Raw genomic sequence first — 20,788 nt, 5'->3', positions numbered from 1 at the left:
AATTTTGACCCTCTGTCCTGCATTTCTGTTCTGAATTTTGGCCCTTCGTCCTGAATATTTTACAGTCCTGTCCAGAATTTTCATCAATGCCACTGGTGTAAAGCACCAGTTTTCTTTCAAAGGTGAATTATGCAAGTTGCTTGTATAATCTCCAGCACTTCGACATGTGCACCGTTTGTAATGAAATTTCATAAGCAGTCGCCTAGTTAGTTTTGGAGGACAAAGTCTCTAGATAAGAGCCCGCGGAGCATTCCGAGTGCTTAAAAGCCAGCTGCATTAATGGGCCGGGTTAATTGCCTTCATAGGAGCCCCTGAAGCCTCAGAGATCGCGCTGTTTTTTCTGCTCAGGGCTTTCACATTATGGCTGCTGGGAACGTCTACCTCATCGCGCTCATTGTTCTCTCGTTCATATCCTTTGTCTGCATGGTGTTCTTCAATGCCCTGTCGGCAACGTCTTTTGAAGGTAAGAACAAGATTCGTTAAAATAGACACAGGATGAGTCTGTGTTGTTAAACGATGAATGTTCCAAAGTATGGGTCAGTATATGACATATCCCTTGAAGTGACAGTATTTATCAGTTTTAACAAAAAAGTGTTCTGAAAGTTGATGCGCTAGTAGCTCAAAGAATGCTTTTCATTTTGAAGCGGAGACTCCCAGATAATATACGCACAGGGGTGTAAAAGGACGAAGCGTCACAAACTTCCAGACAAACTAAACTAGAGGAACTGGCTTTGTATGAAAGCCCATTTCCAAACGAAACTAAATTCGAAAGCGCAATCTCTCTTGATAATCCCACACATAACTTGCATTTTTCGTGAAGTTACACATATTATGCCTTTGTGCTTAGACATTTCTACTGGAGGGTGCCTCTTGAGTACAAATGTCTTTCTAGAAACCACCAGCTGGCTTTTGCGCCATGACACTTAAATTACATCTGTCAAAAATGCCTTTTTTGTGAATGACACTAAACAAATACAAGAGCAACCCAGAATGTCCACCTAAACCTGGGTATAATTATAGCAAAACACATATCCAAGTGAAAGTAATTTTCAATCAAATTCAATATTATAGCAGAAAAACCTTGTTAATGGTTAACTTATACAAAACAATTGTAAATGAAGACGGAACTCATCTGTCTAGAATCTTTAAAAAAAACTCCACTGAATCCAATACCAATATATATGTGAAAAACGTGTTTTTAATGTTTTGAAAGCTGCATCAGTATATAATGGTGAATCATTTTTATAATCATACTTGATGAAAATAAACAAAGAGTGACATTTGAAAAATTGATCCCCAAGTGAGGAACGAGACACCACACCATAAAGCAATAAAGAAATTGCTTATAGTTCTGTGATCTTTGGTGTATCTCACAAAGACAGCCTTTTATTAAGTTATAAAGTATTCTTTTCGATACAATGATTGATAATTCAAAACGTAATCAAAGCGGTCTTATTTGATTATTGTGTTGACGGCGTTTCGACCATCATGCTGGATACTAGGGTCTCATCAGGACCAAAAATGACATGGGGAATGGTGAAAGGTTGGAATTATTAAACCCTCAGCTGAATGTCAAATATTGGTATCACTGTCTGACCCAGAATGGTGCTTTTCTCGCCTTCATATAAGAGCTGGGTAGACTGGCAGCATCTTCCCACAGTAGGAAATGCTGTATTTTCTTAATTCTGAAGTATGGATACAAGGGCAGTTCATAAGTTTGACTCTCAACATGAATAAGTGATTATTTTTGTAGTCAATAAAACGAGTACCAATAAATTAGGCCATAGTGACACTAAGCATTAGGGACTATTTAAAAGTACATTAATATTAGAGACTGTGTCTGTGCCTGCTAAAACCTAACACCAATAGCCCAACTGACTTGTAACCCTCAGTGTAAGTATGTCAGATCGTCCACCCTCTTGGCAATCTCGAGGAGAAAAAAAAATGGTCCGAGACCCTGAGAGAAATCTCCCAGTGAGTCAAGGCCAATAGTTTTTTGTTTTACAGAAACAAAAACCCACTTTTGGAGGTTAGTTTTTGTAAAAAAAAAAAAAAAAAAAAAAAAGTTTTCTTTTGTTTGGAAAACGAAAGAGTGCACTATGTCTGTAGATCAGAAAGATTTACGTTAGAGCAAACCAAATGGAATGCACCCTAATTTTACTTCTAGGGAACCATAACCTGATCCTAGTATCTGGCACATCTTAGCAACAGTGCCCGAAGAAGGTCGAGTAAGAAACATAACTAAAAGTCCATTCATTTTTTTACCAGATGAAATCCTTTTTCCAGACTGTTGTGAAGTCCTGTCTAGAGGAAGGGCTGTGTATCTAAGATACACCAGTTATTGCAGAAACTAATGTAGATTTTGCCAAACTCCTCAAGATTTTTTTTGTGATCATTCCTTTCATTAAAAAACTCGAGGATTCCATAATTCTGTAAAATGTGTGCTAGTTTCAAGAAAAGTATAATTTTTATGCTTCAGACTAAGAACTTACTTTCCTCACTAATATTTTATTGGGAAGTGCCTAGTCTGAGGACTGGGAAATGTAGGCTAGCATTACAAACTGTGTGCAAGATGATGCACTGGGATATAATGACTGTAAGGAATCCAGCTGACACGCAACAAGTGTGAAAGAAGCCAAAGGCTTGATTTGTGTTTTTGATAAGCTCCCACACATCTGGGTGAGAGAATATCATAGAAGCAAAACACTGCTATCCTAAAAGTATCTTGAGAGTCTAAATCAAGATTTACAAACATTGAAAATAGCCAAAACAATAAGATCCAAAATATGTGAAAATTAAGTTTGATCATTCAGTTAAATACTCACAAGGGCCAACTATTTGCTAGAAAGTCAATGATGATGGTGAGAATCTTAGAAAAATAATTAAGGGTCTGATTTAACTGTTGGCGGAGAGGGAACTTCGTCACAATGACAACAGAGTTCCCTCCCCACCAATAAGATGGTCTGCCCACCTAATATAGAACCAGGTGGACTATATTTTTGACAGCGGTAAGAACTACTCTTTCTGTGTTGTGGTCACGCCCTTCTGACAGAGTAAGGGCCGTCTACAGGTTGGCTATATATAAAAACCTGGTAGTAAAGGACATTGAAAAGTGCTCAATGCCCTATTGGTGCCTCGTTTTATTTTTTATTCTGAAAAAAGAAAATTATGCTTTGTGATTTTCTTTTTGAAAATAAAAAATGTTGTAAATTTGACTTGCAGCTCCGTCATATTGATCCTGCCATCTGTCATACATACGGTATATTTCTAGGAACTGCTGTGACAAGGCAAGGGATGTCTTTAGGGGCTTTTAACATCTCTAAATATGGAGGTAAGAGTACCCTTGCCATGGTGGGCGTAAAGTACCACGCCATGGCGAAGGTGATTACTCCATCCACCAATATATATATCAGCCTCTAAGTTCTTTAGTAGTGCATTGTGGAACCACACGGGAATGACGTCAGTAAGGGATATTAGTCTTCAGGAAAGAGAGAAAATCAATACCAAGAGATGAGGCTGCATCTGACAAAACATCTATGGCTCTTGATGCACTGAGCAGGATTCCCAGTGAGGAGAGAAACATTGAAATGAAATATTTATGGTTGCAAAAAGTGCTTTTGAGGGCTGGTGTAGGGTGCAAGATTGTTGGATGCTGCTGGTATTTTCCTTGGGATCATCTCTCTCTTTTTGTATTCCTCCTGAAATGGTGAATCTGAGCATAATTCCACAAGTTGTATTGTGGTAACAGAAAGTCATACTGGGCTTTCAGACTTGAATTACTATTCCCACTCCAATCTAAACAACAGTAGAGAAAGTGCTGGATTTTGAAGGGATTGTATTTTTTATTCATGCTACAATCTAAACAACAGTAGGGAAAGTGTTGGAAGAGTTAAATTTACAATCGCTTCTCCAATCTCAGGAACAGTAGGGAAAGGATTGAGCTTTGAATGGATAAGATTTACTATTCTTCTGCAGAGTAAGCAGAATCAAGTAAAGTGTTGGACATAGGAAGGGTTGGATATAACAATTTTAATCCTTAATCATTTGTAAAAGCAAATATTTAACTATCCAAAAACATAAAATATTAAACCATATTTAAAACATTAAAACATAAAATATATGTATTGTAAATAAATAAAATTAAACATGATTAAAAATGCATTTATTAATACTAAAATAATTAAACAATTACAAATAATACATCTAAAACAAATGCACTTGCTTCCACACTACATAAAGACATACTGAAATATAGGTAAAACAGTATTTAATTAAACAGTTATGAAATAAAACACATAAAATTAAAAAAATATTAATATAGCAGTCATTCTAAAAATGTTAATATTATGTACACTTATATAAACGAGTTAAGATACAATAAATTGCTACAATAAAAAAAGTTGAAATAATTTACATAATGAACAATTATTTAACAAAAAAATAACGTCTGAAAAAAACAACAAAAAATAGAATTTATAAAGCTACCCACCCTATTCGTCTGCAAACCCCAAAACACAATATTAAATTATAAATTAGTAATTAAATGATAGAACATTACGCTTACACATTCAGTCGCAAAATATGCTTAAAGATTTCTGATAATTAATCATTGAACTCATTTACATATTTTTCAATTACCAACTACATATATAAATAACATCAAATAATGTAAAATAAAAAACAACAATTCATAATGTTATTTAAATAACTTCACAACCTATGCCCCTTCAAAACCAGTAACCTGCCAATATTTTATTAATTATGAACTATGTTATAAAAATTATTTACGCATTAAAAATTACACACTATACTAAATAAGTATAAAACAATTATTATAATATTACTAATACCTAAAATTAACATAGAGGCCCTAATTAAGCCCGTCTGCCAAACTCCCGACAGGGTGGCTGCCTCCTTGGTGGCGACCACCCCGCTGGAGTTACTAGGAGTTTCCCACTAGGTGGGTGGACGGAAACCTCAGTTTCCACCCCACAGCCTAGCGGGAAAAAGGCTACAGCATTGTCTCTGGCTCGTAATTGAGCCGGCGGCAATGCTGTAGCCCCAAGGGCTTGCAATGGTGACTGTCTGAACATTGTGACGGTGCTTGGTGGTGGGGCCCCTGCACTGCCCAAGCAGGAGGCACTACCCATGCCTCCTTCACCTGTTTTCCACCATGAAAAGACTGGCGGAGAACAAGGTCGTAATCGGCGGATTATGATCTCAGCCACCGGCAGGCTGCTGGGATCATGGATCCTGGCAGTGCTGGCGATTCTCTGGTGGTCTGACCGCCAGGGTTTTAATGTGCCGGTCAGAGCGACGCAACAGCGGTGGTCCTGACCGCCACCCTGAATGTCGCGATCTAAAGACTTCCACACTCGTAATGAGGGCCAATATATAGTATATATTAAATTAATTAACCCCTTCGCTGCCAGGCCTTTACCCCCTCAGGTGCCAGGCCTTTTTTTGGCTATTTAGGGCAGGGCGCGCTTAGGCCCTTATAACTTTTTGTCCACATAAGCTACCCACGCCAAATTTGCGTCCTATTTTTGCAACATCCTACGGATTCTAGATGTACCCAGACTTTGTGGGTTTCCCTGAAGGAGGCCAAGAAATTAGCCAAAATACAGTGAAAGTTTTGTTTATTTTAAAAACAAAAATGGGAAAAAAGGGCTGCAGAAGAAGGCTTGTGTTTTTTCCCTGAAAATGGCATCAACAAAGTGTTGCAGTGCTAAAATCACCAGTTTCCCAGCTTTCAGGAACAGGCAGACTTGAATCAGAAAGCCCAATTTTTCAACACAATTTTGGCATTTTACTGGGACATACCCCATTTTTACAATTTTTTGTGCTTTCAGCCTCCTTCCAGTCTGTGACAGAAATGGGTGTGAAACCAATGCTGAATCCCAGAAACCTGAAAAGTTCTGAAAAGTAGACAAAAGTCTGAATTCAGCAATGGGTAATTTGTGTAGATCCTACAAGGGTTTACTACAGAAAATAACAACTGAAACACAAAAATATTGAAATTGAGGTAAGAAAAACCTGCCATTTTTCTCTACGTTTTACTCTGTAACTTTTTCCTTCGATGACAGATTTTTTAAAGCAATATACAGTTAAGTCTGCTGGACTCCTCAGGTTGCGGGGATATATAGGGCTTGTAGGTTCATCAAGAAACCTAGTTACCCAGAAAAGAAAACCTATGTATTTCCAAAATGGGCACAAGATAAGGTGTTGAGGAGCAGTGGTTATTTGCACATCTCTGAATTCCGGGGTGCCCATACTAGCATGTGAATTACAGGGCATTTCTCATATAGATGTCTTTTTTACACACTCTCTTATATTTGGAAGGAAAAAATGTAGAGAAAGACAAGGGGCAATACCACTTTGCTATTCTATGTTCCCCCAAGTCTCCCGATAAAAATGGTACCTCACTTGTGTGGGTAGGTCTAGCGCATGCGACAGGAAATACCCCAAAACACAACTTGGACACATCACATTTTCCCAAAGAAAACAGAGGTGTTTTTTGCAAAGTGCCTACCTGTGGATTCTTGCCTCTAGTTCAGCCGGCACCTAGGGAAAACTACCAAAACCAGTGCATTTTTGAAAACTAGAGACCTAGGGGAATCCAAGATGGAGTGACTTGTGGGGCTCTCACCAGGTTCTGTTACCCAGAATCCTTTGCAAACCTCAACATTTGGCAAAAAAAAACACTTTTTCCTCACATTTCGGTGACAGAAAGTTCTGGAATCTGAGAGGAGCCACAAATTTCCTTCCACCCAGCGTTCCCTCAAGTCTCCCGATAAAAATGATACCTCACTTGTGTGAGTTGACCTAGTGCCCGCAACAGGAAATGCCCCAAAACACAATGTGGACACATCACATTTTTCCATAGAAAACAGAGGTGTTTTTTGCAAAGTGCCTACCTGTGGATTTTGGCCTCTAGCTCAGCCGGTACGTAGGGAAACCTACCAAACCTCTGCATTTTTTAAAACTAGAGACCTATGGTAATCCAAGATGGGGTGACTTGTGGGGCTCTCGCCAGGTTCTGTTACCCAGAATCCTTTGCAAACCTCTAAATGTGGCTAAAAAACACTTTTTCCTCACATTTCGGTGACCGAAAGTTCTGGAATCTGAGAGGAGCCACAAATGTCCTTCTACCCAGCGTTCTCCCATGTCTCTTGATTAAAATGATACATCACTTGTGTGGGTAGGCCTAGTGCCTGCGACAGGAAATGCCCCAAAACACCACGTGGACACATCACATTGTTCCACAGAAAACAGAGGTGTTTTCTGCAAAGTGCCTACCTGTGGATTTTGGCCTCTAGCTCAGCCGGCACCTAGGTAAACCTACCAAACCGGTGCATTTTTGAAAACTAGAGACCATGGGGAATCTAAGATGGGGTGACTTGTGGGGCTCTCACCAGGTTCTGTTACCCAGAATCCTTTGCAAATATCTGAATTTGGCTAAAAATACACTTTTTCCTCACATTTCGGTGACAGAAAGTTCTGGAATCTGAGAGGAGCCACAGAGTTCCTTCCACCCAGCGTTCACCCAAGTCTCCCGATAAAAATGATACCTCACTTGTGTGGGTGGGCCAGGTGCCTGCAACAGAAAAAGGCCAAAAACTTGTAGAGATTGAGGGGATAGCACAGCGAGTTGATAAGCACCTATTCTTCTTTTATACATCTTTAGGCTGACTCTGCTTTGGAGACCCACACAAGTGAGGTGTCATTTTACTTGGGAGACTGAGGGGAACGCTGGGGTGTAGGAATGTTGTGCTGGAGTGGTGACCCTACAAAGAAAAGTCAGGAAAATATGCTTTTTAAAGCAAATTTTGAGGTTTGCAGAGGAGTCTGGGTAAGAAAATAATGGGGGATCCACACAAGCCACACCTCCCTGGACTCCTTGGGGTGTCTAGTTTAAAAAAATGTCTGGGTTTGGTAAGTTTCCCTAGATGAAGGCCGCACCCAGCACCAAAAACATAGGTGCCCCTTCCCTCCCAAACACAGGTAGTTTTGTAATATATCATTTTGATGTGTCCACGTACGTCTGTGATGTGCCAAACACTAAAATTGTGAAAAGAAACACACTTAGGTTATGTGAAAAAGACCCCTCACCCACCAACCAAGTTGGTGGCATGCTTCATCATCGGGGTCCCACCTGAGACACCTAGCGTGTCACAAGTGAGCTGCGATGCCTGATTACAGCGGAACAGGTTTTGTCATTTTTACCACACATACTGGTTGGATTTGGCAAGAGGGTGAGTGATGGTTCAGTAGATCAAATGTTATTATCAAGAGATTTCACAAAAGTAAATGCACTGTTCATAACTGAAAGGCCAAAAAACAGAACCAATGACTCACAGCTTGTGAGCTGTAAAGCTGCGTCAAGGCACCAACTGTTTTACAGTCCATTCACACACCTTTCATACATGACATGCACAAGACCATTCACGCCGCCAACCACGGGCCCAGGACATTACAACACTTGCATCGACAGACAGCGCCACTCAAGGGCTCATCACTTACATACGCCCACATGCCTGATACAGCAGTCACACTAGCTGATGGGAGTGTGTGGACTGACGTTTGGCTGGCACTGCCAGCCAAGCACCACCCCACGCACACCGCCAGCCAAGCGCCACCCCAAGCACACCGCCAGCCAAGCGCCACCCCACGCACACCGCCAGCCAAGCAACACCCCACGCACACCGCCACCCAAGCGCCACCCCACGCACACCGCCAGCCAAGCGCCACCCCACCCACACCGCCAGCCAAGGGCCACCCCACGCACACCGCCATCACTTTGTTTTGTTTCTAAACAACAAAGAAACCACTAACTAATTATAAAATAAGTACAAAACTACAAACACAAAAGCTCTAACTAAATACATGACAGTAATGCCAAACGTGAAACTGAACATATCAAAAAATAAAATAGGCAGTTTACGCTCATGGTGTTTCCCAAACATTTTCTGCATGTGGTAACTTCTGAAACAGCCGGCCACACACAGCCCAGGCTTTGAAGGGCAATTGTGGCAGTACATCCGGCTCTTCCTCCGGATACCTCTTCGGGCACATACTCTACATTTCTTAGTGGGCAAGTCTTTTTTGAGAGTGTGAGGTATGTGATCTGGAAAGTGGCGATCTTTCAATCTAGCCACATCCTCCACCACTGCTACTCTAGGAACTCTTGCCTGTTCCACCACAATAAGGCTCTCTGTCACTGACTCCTGAAATTTAACAAATTTCGTCCTTGACTCAGGTGAACAATCCTTGAACACAATAAAAGCATTAAAAGTTGCCAAATGAAATAAATGTAGGGCCAACTTTATGTACCAGACATAAGACTTACGAAGAGCAGTGTAAGGTTCCAACCTCTGATCTACTCTATCAACACCACCCATTTGGCCTATTGTAGTCCAAAATGCACGCAGGTTTGGGCACTTTGGCAACCTGACCCCAGTCACAGGGGAAGTAATCTCATAATGGATGGTAGATAGCATGTACACATCCCGCTTGTCTGAAAATTTCAGAGCTAGCAGCTCATTATTCCGCGAGGCACTGCACTGTCCCCTCTCAAGTGTTTTACAGACAAGCTCCCTTGGATAGCCTTTCCGGTTAGAACGGATTGCGCCACAAGCAACAGTGTCCACTCTAAACTACTCTTTGAACAACTGCACTCCAGTGTAGAAATCATCTACGTACAAATGGTACCTTTGTTAAACAGTTGTCTACCAAGTTCCCACACAATTTTCTCACTAACTCCAAAAGTCGGCGGACAACTAGGAGGGTCAATACTGGAATCCCTAAAAGTGTAGACCCTGAAATTATACATGTATCCTATACTACTTTCTGACAGCCTATGCAATTAAATTCCATACCGTGCCCTCTTACTAGGAATGTACTGCTTAAAAACTAAACGCCCCTTGAAAAGGACCAAAGACTTGTCCACACTTATCTCTTTGCCTGGAACATAGACCTCTGAAAGCTGATCTAAAAAATGATCAAGGACAGGCCGAATCTTAAAAAGATGGTCACAATCAGAGTGATCTCGTGACAAGGCTAAAGCATTGTCTATAAAATGCAGCATACGAAGAAGAAGCAAATAGCAATTACGTGCCATAGTTGCAGGAAAAATAGCCGTTGCCATCAAGGGACTAGTAGACCAATAAGAAGCCTGTTACGGCTTCCCTATCAACCCCATCAAAAAAGTCAAACCTAAAACTTTTCATCTCTTCCAGATTGGTGGGAACCCACTGAGTAGCTCTAGACTGAGGCCTAAGTCTGGCAGCGTTGTCCCTCAAATATTGCTCCGCATACAAATTAGTCTGCTCCACAATCTCTTCCAAAAATACCTAGTCTAGAAACAAGTGAAAGAAATTGACAGGCAAAAAGTTTTCCGTATTGACTCTACACCCTGGGAGGCCAGTAAATGCAGGAAACTGTGGCTGCTCCATGTTTGGGGCAATCCAGGTGTCAGGTCTTCTAATGGGAAAGCCTTCAGCCCCAGGCTGCTGCACTCTTGGCACATCAATGTCCTCCTCTAAAACAGGCCCTTCATCTGCACTGAGAGTGGCTTCCTCATCAGAAGAATCCCCGCGGACATAAAACTCCCTGCCAGAATCTCTCACTTCCTCCTCTGCCTCAGATGCAGAGCCAGTCTCTTAATCATGGTCTGAAGACGACTCAAAAAGAATGCCAACAACCTGATGAGCGGTTATGCTGCGGCTAGCCATGATCCTTTTTAACAACAAATCGATTGCCAATAACACCCAGCACTAAAATAAGTAATAAAGTGTAGCTTTATCACAAAGAGTTATGTACTGAAAAACTATACCACTCACTTGCCTGAAAAAGCTACTCACCAGCAACTACTCTGCACAGACACTGCAATCACCAATGATATCCCACTAAAAAGAAAAAAGCAAATTAGACATATGACAACACAAATATCATTGTGCTCAAATCTAAGGACAATTTCACACAAAATCCTGCATTTAGTACACCACCTACAAACATGTAATTCATGCATGTCAACAATACTCCTTTGGAGTAAATTGCTTTTACTTACCTAACACATGCAACTATGCAAACCGCAGGACAACTACTGCCAAAACCATAAGGATCCACAGCAAAGGAAGCAAAAGCTTCGAACTAGAACAAAAAGAAGAAATAAACTGTTATAATCACAAATACAAATACTTCGCCAGTTGACAAACACCTGCAACCAAGAACTTAGAAATTGTCCCTGGTGCCTAAGTGGCCTCTGCCCCCCTTGGGGGCAGATGGGCCTAAATAAAATAGGCCGATCTGCCCCAAAGGGGCAGAAATGGCCATCAGTAATGTGCCCCCCTTTGGGGAGCGACGCTTGCCAAAGGGGCCACCCCCTTAAACAAAACACACACACAAAATCCTACTGCATAGGTGGATGCTGCCCCTCTTGGGGGCAGTTGGGCCTGAAAAAAATAGGCCAATCTGCCCCCAAGGGGGGCAGAAATGGCCAACAGCTCTGTGCCCCCTTCTAGGGGCAACCCTTGTCAAAGGGGGCGCCCCTAGCACACAAAAAAACAAAGGGAACAAAAAAAAAAATCTCTGACATTGCGGTGCCTTCTGCCCTCTTTGGGGGCAGATGGGCCTAAAGAAAATAGGCCAATCTGCCTCCATGGTGGGCAGAAATGGCTAACAGCTCTGTGCCCCCTTTAGGGGGCAACCCTTGCCAAAGGGGGCAAAAGGGGGCACCCCCAGCACAAAGCTAAAAAAGGGGGAAAAATCCCTGGCGTTTTGGTGGTTTCTGCCCCGGGGGCAGATGGGCCTAAAAAAAATAGGCCCATCTGCCCCCATGGGGGGCAGAAATGGCCAATACTAACTTTCCCCCATTTGAGGGGGTGACCCTTGCCCAAGGGGTGCCCTCAAACACACAAAACACATACACCACATAATCCCTGGGGCCTAGTGGGTTTTGACCCCCCCGGTGGTGAGATCGGCCAAAAACATGGCCGATCTAGCCCCAGGGGGGGTGAAGCATATAAAAAATTATTGCCCCCGGGGCAGCGACCCTCCCCAAGGGGTTGCTGCCCAAAAATGTAAGGAAAATAAAATCCCTGGTGGTCTAGTGGGTTTCGACCCCCCCCGGGGGCAGATCGGCCGACAAAACGCCTGATCTACCCCCAGGGGACCGAAACAGGATTTATAATTGCCCCGAGGGAAGCAACTCTTGCCCAAGGGGTCGCTCCCCTAAATAACATTAAAAAATAATCCCTGGTGCCTAGTGGGAGCGTGCTGATGTCATCAGATTGCCGAGGGGGGTTCGGGGGTGTAAGGGGAAGCGATTCCCCTTCCATCCTCGGCTCAGGTGTGGGCCGGATGCAGGACGAGCTGGTCTCATCCAGGGCACACGGGAACTGTGTGCCTGGATGAGACCAGCTCGCCCGCGGCACCCTGGGAGTTAAAAACATATATTTACTAATATATTAATCTACGCAATATTATATAGCACAATATTTTAAAAAACTATAATATATACATTCAAAATAGTCTTACCTTCTATATTACATATTCTGTTCCCCAATATTTTAGACATGATTATATTTTTGATAAGATATTCTTGTAACTCTGTATCTTTGAAACACTATTTGTCATTCACCACTCAAGCAGTGACTGAATAAAGTATAACACCTTTACCTCCCACAGTATATATTTCAATTAATTATAATGAAATGTCTTCTCACATTTGAATGTTTTATTCCAAAGCCTGGATTGCTTGCAAAATTAAAGCTTCTATCTGTTGCCTTTCAAAAGTTAGAATTTAAAAGCACTACTATCTAGTATTTCAGGGGGGTTATTTGTGTTGTTTCAAGTTGAAAAGAATTGTGATTGGCAAAAAATCTAGCTACGACAAAAATACTACATGCTTTTTTCACTTCATAACCCATGTACACTCATGACCAGACTTGACTTAAAAAAGGAGTATGGAGTCTGTTCAGCACATATCAGGCCTCCGAACAGGTAAATAACATGGTTTCATAAAGAAAATAAACAAATAGAGATGGAATGTTGTTAAAAGGCCTAATGACATCTACCTACTTTGTGTGGCATTTCTAAAAGACAGCAAGGAGACAATAGCCGACCACTCCCATCTTATGTATTCATTTAGACATTGTTTTTTCACAATTTCCTTTACTTTTCTAAATAAGTTCTTTGTTCAAGTTTGCATTTAAGCTTTTGGTGCAGGGGAGGCACTTGTCTGAATTTATGTCTTGGTGTAGAGTGCTGTCAGTTTGGGTGGGTACTTTGGTGCCTCACATTGCGTTGGTAAGTGCTATACATATAATACAATAAAATATGAATATAATGTTTCTTGCCTCAGTTTTAGATGCTCAGACTGCATGCCTTTTCAAACTTCACACTATATTCCGGAAACCCTGCATGAAGAATTGACCTTGACATAAAGCTATTGATTGTTTACCTCTCCTTTCCTTCTGTCAAACAACAACACTCTCCACTCTCTTCATCCGCTGCATTCCCCACATTCTCTAAGTGTAGCCTACTCTAACTTGCTTACCTGTCTGTCCTACTCTCCATTATTGTTGTTTAGCATTTTCCCTCACCTCACCTTGCAGATTACAGCCTCTCCTCTTTGAAAATATATCCCTGTAACCAAACTAATCTCCTTTGGCCTATCTCTTTATCCCAGCAATGATTTGCATGAACTTGCTAATGATTGCACATACCTCCTATTAATCTACCATAAAGAAACTGTAGTACATGCATGGAATGGCTTCCTTAAACCCAATAACCTACAATAACCAATAGCCACTGGATTATCTGCTGCCTTGGGTTCCGGAGTAGCTTGCCCCCCACTGTTACATGCTTGTTAGAAATGGGGTCTTTGGTTGGCAGTCAGGGTACCCCCTGTCCAAGCAAGGACCCTAACTCTAGTCAGGGCAAAGGAGAAACACACCCAGTTAACGCTCACTCACCCCCTTGGTAGCTTGGCACGTGCAGAAAGGCTTAACCCAGAGACAATGTGTACAGTATTTGTACCAACACAAACAGTAATACAGTGAAAATACAAATAAATGACTCAATACCAGGTTAGAAAAATAGCCTATATTTGTCTGAACAAAACTACAAAACTCCAACATACATAAGCAAACTTATGATTTTTTAAAGATTAAACTTAAATTTTGAGCTTAGAAATACAAAAGCTTCGAATTGGTGATATTACAGCATCGTGAGGGAGTCATTCTCAACAATCCTACGCAAATGGCGCCGGTCATGGAGTCACATGGACCCCACGTACAGTACCCTGTGAAAATGAGGAAACAAGCCAGTGCACGGAGTCGGGGACTGCGGCGCCGCTGGGTCTGAGCAGGCGTCTGGTCCGATACTGCGGAGAGAAGGAGTGGAGGCATCACGAAAAGGCATTGGGTCCTTGCTGTGGAGTGGTGGAGGTGAGGCGGCGTCGGTGTGAAGCGTTGGATCTGCACCCTTCCGGCAGAGTCGGTATCCGCCAGTCACGATGTGGTGCAGTGACTTCCACAGAGTCGTGAACTTCGGCCAGGCTGCAGCGGCGTCTGGCCTGCGGGATCATCACACATCAGCGAGGACCATGGCTTCGGTTGCAGGCAGCGTCATGGGATTCAGCATCCAGAGTCATTCGAAGTCTGTTTCCTTGGATCTTCTTGATTTTCCACCAGCTTCTCTTTTCATGGGCCCATGGACTGGATTAGGCACCACTGGGCAGGGCAGGTGTCTCAGCAGAGAGTCCAGGTGCTGGCAGGGGAAGTCTTTGATGGCCCTGAGACTTCAGAACTGAGGGCAAGCTCAGACTAAGCCCTTAGAGATTTTTCTCAAGCAGGAATATACCACAAAGTCCAGTCTTTGTCCCCTTTCACAGGCAGAAGCAGCAACTGCAGGATAGCCCAACAAAGCACAGGCAGGGGCAGCACTTCTCCTCACCTCTTCTCCTAGGCAGAGGTTCCTCTTGGTTCCAGAAGCAAATCTCGAAAAAATCTACAGTCTGCAATTTGGAGTCCAATATTTATACCCCATTCTGCCTTTGAAGTTACCTAACGTCAAAGAAAAGTCTCTGTTGTTTACAGGATCCTGCCTTGCCCAGGCCTGGCCCCAGACACATAACGGGGGGTGGAGACTTCATTGTGTGAGGGCAGGCAAAACCCATTCAGGTGTAAGTGACCACTCCTCCCTCCACTCTAGCCCATATGGCTCATCAGGATATGCAGGCTACTCCCCAGCTCCCTTTCACAAACAGCCCAACTGTCAGTCTGACCCAGACAGGGAATCCACAAACAGGCAGAGTCACAGAATGGTTTAAGCAAGAAAATGCCTACTTTCTAAAAGTGGCATTTTCAAACTAACAATCTAAAAACCAACTTCACTAAAAGATGTATTTTTAAATTGTGAGTTCAGAGACCTCAAACTCCATATCTCTATCTGCTGTCAAAGGGAACTGCACTTTAGGGATATTCAAAGACAGCCCCCATGTTAACCTATGAGAGAGATGGGCATTGCAACAGTGAAAACCAAATTTGACAGTATTTCACTGTTAGGACATATAAAAACACATCACTACATGTCCTACCTTTAACATACACTGCACTCTGCCCTTGGAGCTACCTAGAGCCTACGTTAGGGGTGTCTTACATGTATAAAAAGGGAAGGTTTGGCCTTGGCAAGTGGGTACACTTGCCAAGTCGAATTGGCAGTTTAAAACTGCACACACAACACTACAATGGCAGGTCTGAGCCATGTTTACAGGGCTACACATGTGGGTGGCACAACCAGTGCTGCAGGCCCACTAGTAGCATTTGATTTACAGGCCCTCTGCACCTCTAGTGCACTTTATTAGTGACTTACTAGTAAATCAAATATGCCAATCATGGAAAAGCCAATTACACATACAATTTCACATAGTTAGCACTTGCACTTTAGCACTAGTCAGCAGTGGTACAATGCCCAGAGTAACAAAAACAGCAAAAACAGACAAAAGCACACAGCAACAACCTGGGAAGCAGAGGCAAAAAACATTAGGGGAGACCACACAAAGGATGCCAGGTCTAATAATGCTTTATTTGTTCATCAAGATTGGAAAGCAATTCATAAATATGTGTATATATAAAGGTTACAGTGACATTATAATTAGGTCTTTTAGAAACATAAATGTTGTCTTATTAAAACAAAACACGCTGAAAGTTATCAGTTATAGTTTACTGAACTAACTATAACTTGCACCTCAACGGTGCACTGCTTATGACCTCATGTATTACATCACGCATGACATGTAACCTCTTCGGTGCATGTGTCGGCCACTGATTGACACACCCACACACTCCCTGGTGTGGGTCACGACCATTGGCTGACGCCAGGGAGTTTTTTTTAATTTTATTTAAAGTCTCTCAGGAGACACAGAAGATCTTCTGTGTCTCCCCACCCCCACCCACTCCTCTGTGACGTCAGCGCACCACGATGAGCTCTGACATCACAATTTGTTTTCTCCACCGGAGCAGGAAGCAGCGGTAAGGCTGGTAAGTGTCTCTTTACATATATATATATATTTTTGCCACCAGTTGTCTTGTAGCGTGCGTCTTCAAAGCAATGCACATACTCCAACCGACGAGTTTCAACCGTAGCTTTTAGGCAGGAATAAAAAAGTCTAGCTAACTCTTGTGATTATGTTTCTGCTAGAGAAGGAACAGACTTTTGTCTAGTGGCAGTTTTGATGCCATAAAGTAGTGCAGAAGGTGTATATGCCTGATGCAAAGATCAAATCTGTATTTTTTGTGAATAGCTGAGTGGATTAGTAAAGCCAGCCATTACCTGCACTATAATACAAATGAAATGTATGTGCGAGGGGGGCTATGGAGAGATGAAGGACACTTTTGCTGGGTGGTAGTAAGGGAATCCCAGGAGGAGGTCATGGGAGTGGGAGCACCAATAATGATTGTCGGACTAGAAGCCACAGGCACTAAAGATTGTGACGATAGGTATGTGACAAGGTGAAGTAATAGTGTGTCTTTTTTGTTTTTTTGAGTGTCTTGAGAGAACGTGCTGATTGAGGGAAGAAGCGAAGGTAAGGTGACTGACCTTTACTGTTGCACATATCACACACACACACCCACCAGCAATTTTGTGACCGTCTACATAGACTAGTGTTTTAGAGGGACAGTTTAGCCAGTAGCAGAGATGGCGTCTTGTTGGATGACTGCTGCTCAAGTCCTAACTTGGGTTATGGAGGACAGCTCTGACGTAGGATCAGAGACTGAGACATGAGATACTGAGACAGCATCTGAGGGATAGGACAATGTAGCAGATTCTGGGAGTGATTTTTCAGTCAAAGGAGTCCCATCTGACAACTCCTCTTCCAGTGATTCTGAGGGAGGTGATGAGGACAGTCGTGCTGTCCCTTTGCAAGCACAGTCTATGCAGCGGGACAATAGCGTGTTAGCCCAACCCAGAGGGCAGGTCATGCGGCGGCAAGCACAGAGAGAGTGTTCTCTTGGGAGCTCCCCAATTTAGTTAATCCCCAAATTCCACCACCCAAATCGTATTGTGAAGACATAATTATCTCACAAAACAACCTGGTTTTGTAAGGCAGGCTTCTGCGTTTTTGGTCCTGGACTCATAGGGAAAACTACCAAACCTAGAAATTTCTGGAAACTAGACACCTGGGGGAGTTCACAGAGGTGTGGCTTGTGTGGATTCCCCAAAGTTTTCTTACCCAGAATACCCTGCAGAGGTGAACTGTTGCTATTTTTTCCTGCATTTCTGTCACACAAACTACAGGAGTATGCTGAGATCCACAGAATTCCTACCACCAGTGTTTCCTCACCTGTCCTGATAAAAACGCTACCCCATTTGAGTGCCTGTACCTTGTGCGTGCATTAGGAATGGATCACCCCAGCGTCAACAGTTGCCCTCATGTAAGGACTGGCATTGACCGTTGTGTGATCCATTCCTGTCATGGGCACTAGGCCTACCCACACAAGTGAGGTACTGTTTTTTTTATAGGGAGACTTGGGAGAATGCTGGGTGGAAAGAACTTTGTGGCTTCCCTCAAATTCCAGAACTTTTCATCGCCAAAATGTGCAGTAAAAGTGCTTGTTTAGCCAAATTTGAGCTTTGCAAAGGATTCTGGGTGACAGAACGTGGTGAGAGCCCCGGAAGTTACCCCATTCTGGATTCCCCTAGGTGTCTACTTTCCATAATGTATAGGTGTGTTAGCTTTTCCTAAGTGCCGGCTAAACTAGAGGTCCAAATCCACAGATAGGCACTTTGCAAAAAATGCGTCCGTTTTCATTAGAAAAATGTGATGTGTCTATGTTGTGTTTTAGGGCATTTCCTGTTGCAGGCACTAGGCCTTTCCACACAACATAGGTATAATTTTTTTCAAGAGACTTAGGGGAATGTTGGGTGGAAGGAAGTTTGTGGCTCCCCTCAGATTCCAGAACTTTGCAGCACCAAAATATGAGGAAAGAGTGTTTTTGTTGCCCGATTTTGAGGTTTAAAAATGTTTCTGGGTGACAGAACCCAGCGAGAGCTTCACAAGTCACCCCACCCTGGATTCCCCTAGGTGTCTACTTTCCATAAATGTAGAGATTTGGTAGGTTTCCCTAGGTGCCAGCTGAGCTACAGCCCAAAATCCGCAGATAGGCATTTAGCAAAAAAAACTTCATTTTTCAATGGAAAAATGTGATGTGTCCATGTTGCTTTTTGGAGCATTTCCTGTCATGGGCACTAGGCCTATCCACACAAGTGAGGTACCATTTTTATTGGGAGACTTGGGGGAACACATAATAGAAGAACGAGTATTATTGTCAATTGTCTTTCTCTATATTCTGCCTTCCAAATGTAAGACTGTGTGTAAGAAAGAAGTCATTTTGAGAAATGGCTTGTAATTCACATGCTACTATGGGGACCCCCGGATTCAGAGATGTGCAAATAACCACTGTTTCTAAACTCCTTATCTTGTGCCCATTTCGAAAATACATAGGTTTCCTTAATACCTATTTTTTACTCTCCAATTGTACCAAATGAATTGCTGTATACTCGGTATACAATGAAAACCCATTTCAAGGTGCAGCTCATTTATTGGCACTGAGTAGCTTGGGTTCTTGATGAACCTACAATACATATATATCCCCACAGCCAGGAGGGTCCAGCAAACATAACAGTATATTGCTTTAAAAAATCTATCATAGTTGGAAAATGTTACGGAAGAAAACAGTCAGAAAGGGCTGTTTTTTCAACACAATTTCAATATTTATTTATTTCAACTGGTACGTTCACGTTCTGTAGGAAAATCTTGAAGGATCTACACAAATGACCCCTTGCTGAATCCAGAATTTTTTCTACTTTTCAGAAATGTTTAGCTGTATGGGATCCACCATTGGTTTCACACCCATTTCTTTGACTAACTGGAAAGACCCTGAAAAGCACAAAAAATAGTAAAAATGGGGTGTGTCCCAGTGAAATGCCAAAACTGTGTTGAAAAATGTGGTTTTCTGATTCAAGTCTGCCTATTCCTGAAAGCTGGGAAGATGGTGATTTTTAACACCATAAACCCTTTGTTGATGCCATTTGCAGGGAAAAAACAGATTTTTACTTTTGCAGCACTTTTTTCAATTTTTCCCAAAAAAAGCCCAAATGTTAGCTTTATTTTCGCTAATTTCTTGGTCTCCTCCAGGGGAACCCAGAAGCTTTACCTGAGGTACCTTTACAATCCCCAGAGTGTTTGAAAAAAGGACACAAATTTCCTGTGGATAGCTTCTGTGGACCAAAAGTTATTCGGGCCTAAGTGCAAACTACCCTAAATAACCAAAAAAGGGCTCAGCGGGGGGTAATTACATCATTAATACCATATGTATCTATATATATCATTATATCATTGAACATGTGATGTGTGAGGGAATATGTGAGGTCCAAAGCACTGCATGGTGGGAGCGCAATTTATAGTTAGCACATTAAACAATGGTGAATTCCAGTGTTCTGTTGGTTTAAAATAACTGACATTGTCACCTAAATTAGGAAGTTAATACCACATATAACTATAACATCACTTTAAACTTTGTTTTTTGTCAATACATTTCTATGGGTTTTTATTCAAGCTGAAGCAAGTTATTTCTACCATATCTAACTGTACGTACTAGGGTATTGGCTATATATGACGTTGAGTATGAGTAGGCTCTCTATGAAAAGCTGCTCAGAAAGCGCTGAATGTGTGTAGTAGGAGCTTCCAAGCTAATGGGGCTTAAGTGTCTGGAGGGAGTGGGTTGTACACACACTGTGCACACAGAGCTTGGACTGGGTGTAGTAGGGTTTAATTAAGGACTGACCCCTTTACAAAAACCTCTGTACAGATGAAGTCTGTACATAGTAGGGTTTGGTGAGAACTGGCCAGTCCGCAAAGACCTCAGTGCAAGGCAAAGGCTGTGGGTACTAGCTTTCCAGGGTTTGCTATGAGACTGATCTGTCCACCATGACCTCTGGGCAGAGTGAAGGGAGAATTAACTTTTTTCCACTCACCATGCGCAAGAGTGCTGCAGTCTACTTGCCCGTGACATACACAGGCATGGAAAAAAATATATATTGTACTGCCCCGGGTGGGGGGTGGATGTTTGAGGTCTCAAGGGACATGAAATTTCCAGTGGGCCCAGGATTCCTCACAGACAAAATTTGGTTCAGGAAGGGGAGCCACGTATAACACCCTCCCGCTTTAAAAATTAAAAAATGCAAAAAAAATGCATCTAATCCCGGGTCTTTGTACTACCGG

At 42.4% G+C, this 20,788-nt stretch overlaps 1 protein-coding gene across 1 annotated transcript in view; it reads left to right on the top strand.

Annotated features, from left to right (window-relative positions):
- The first annotated feature begins 310 nt into the window (after nt 1-310).
- LOC138273417 (uncharacterized) overlaps nt 311-20,788 on the top strand; it is a 94,862-nt gene continuing 74,384 nt past the window's right edge. Inside the window, exon 1 of the mRNA XM_069218888.1 lies at nt 311-463. Within this exon, the coding sequence (XP_069074989.1) occupies nt 361-463 (103 nt within the window). The 5' untranslated portion in view covers nt 311-360. The remainder of the gene's footprint in view (nt 464-20,788) is intronic.

This window comes from Pleurodeles waltl, chromosome 2_2 (assembly GCF_031143425.1).
Source record: "Pleurodeles waltl isolate 20211129_DDA chromosome 2_2, aPleWal1.hap1.20221129, whole genome shotgun sequence".
NCBI lineage: Eukaryota > Metazoa > Chordata > Amphibia > Caudata > Salamandridae > Pleurodeles > Pleurodeles waltl.
Note: the sequence above shows the minus strand (reverse complement) of the source record. Positions and strands in the feature narration are given on the sequence as shown.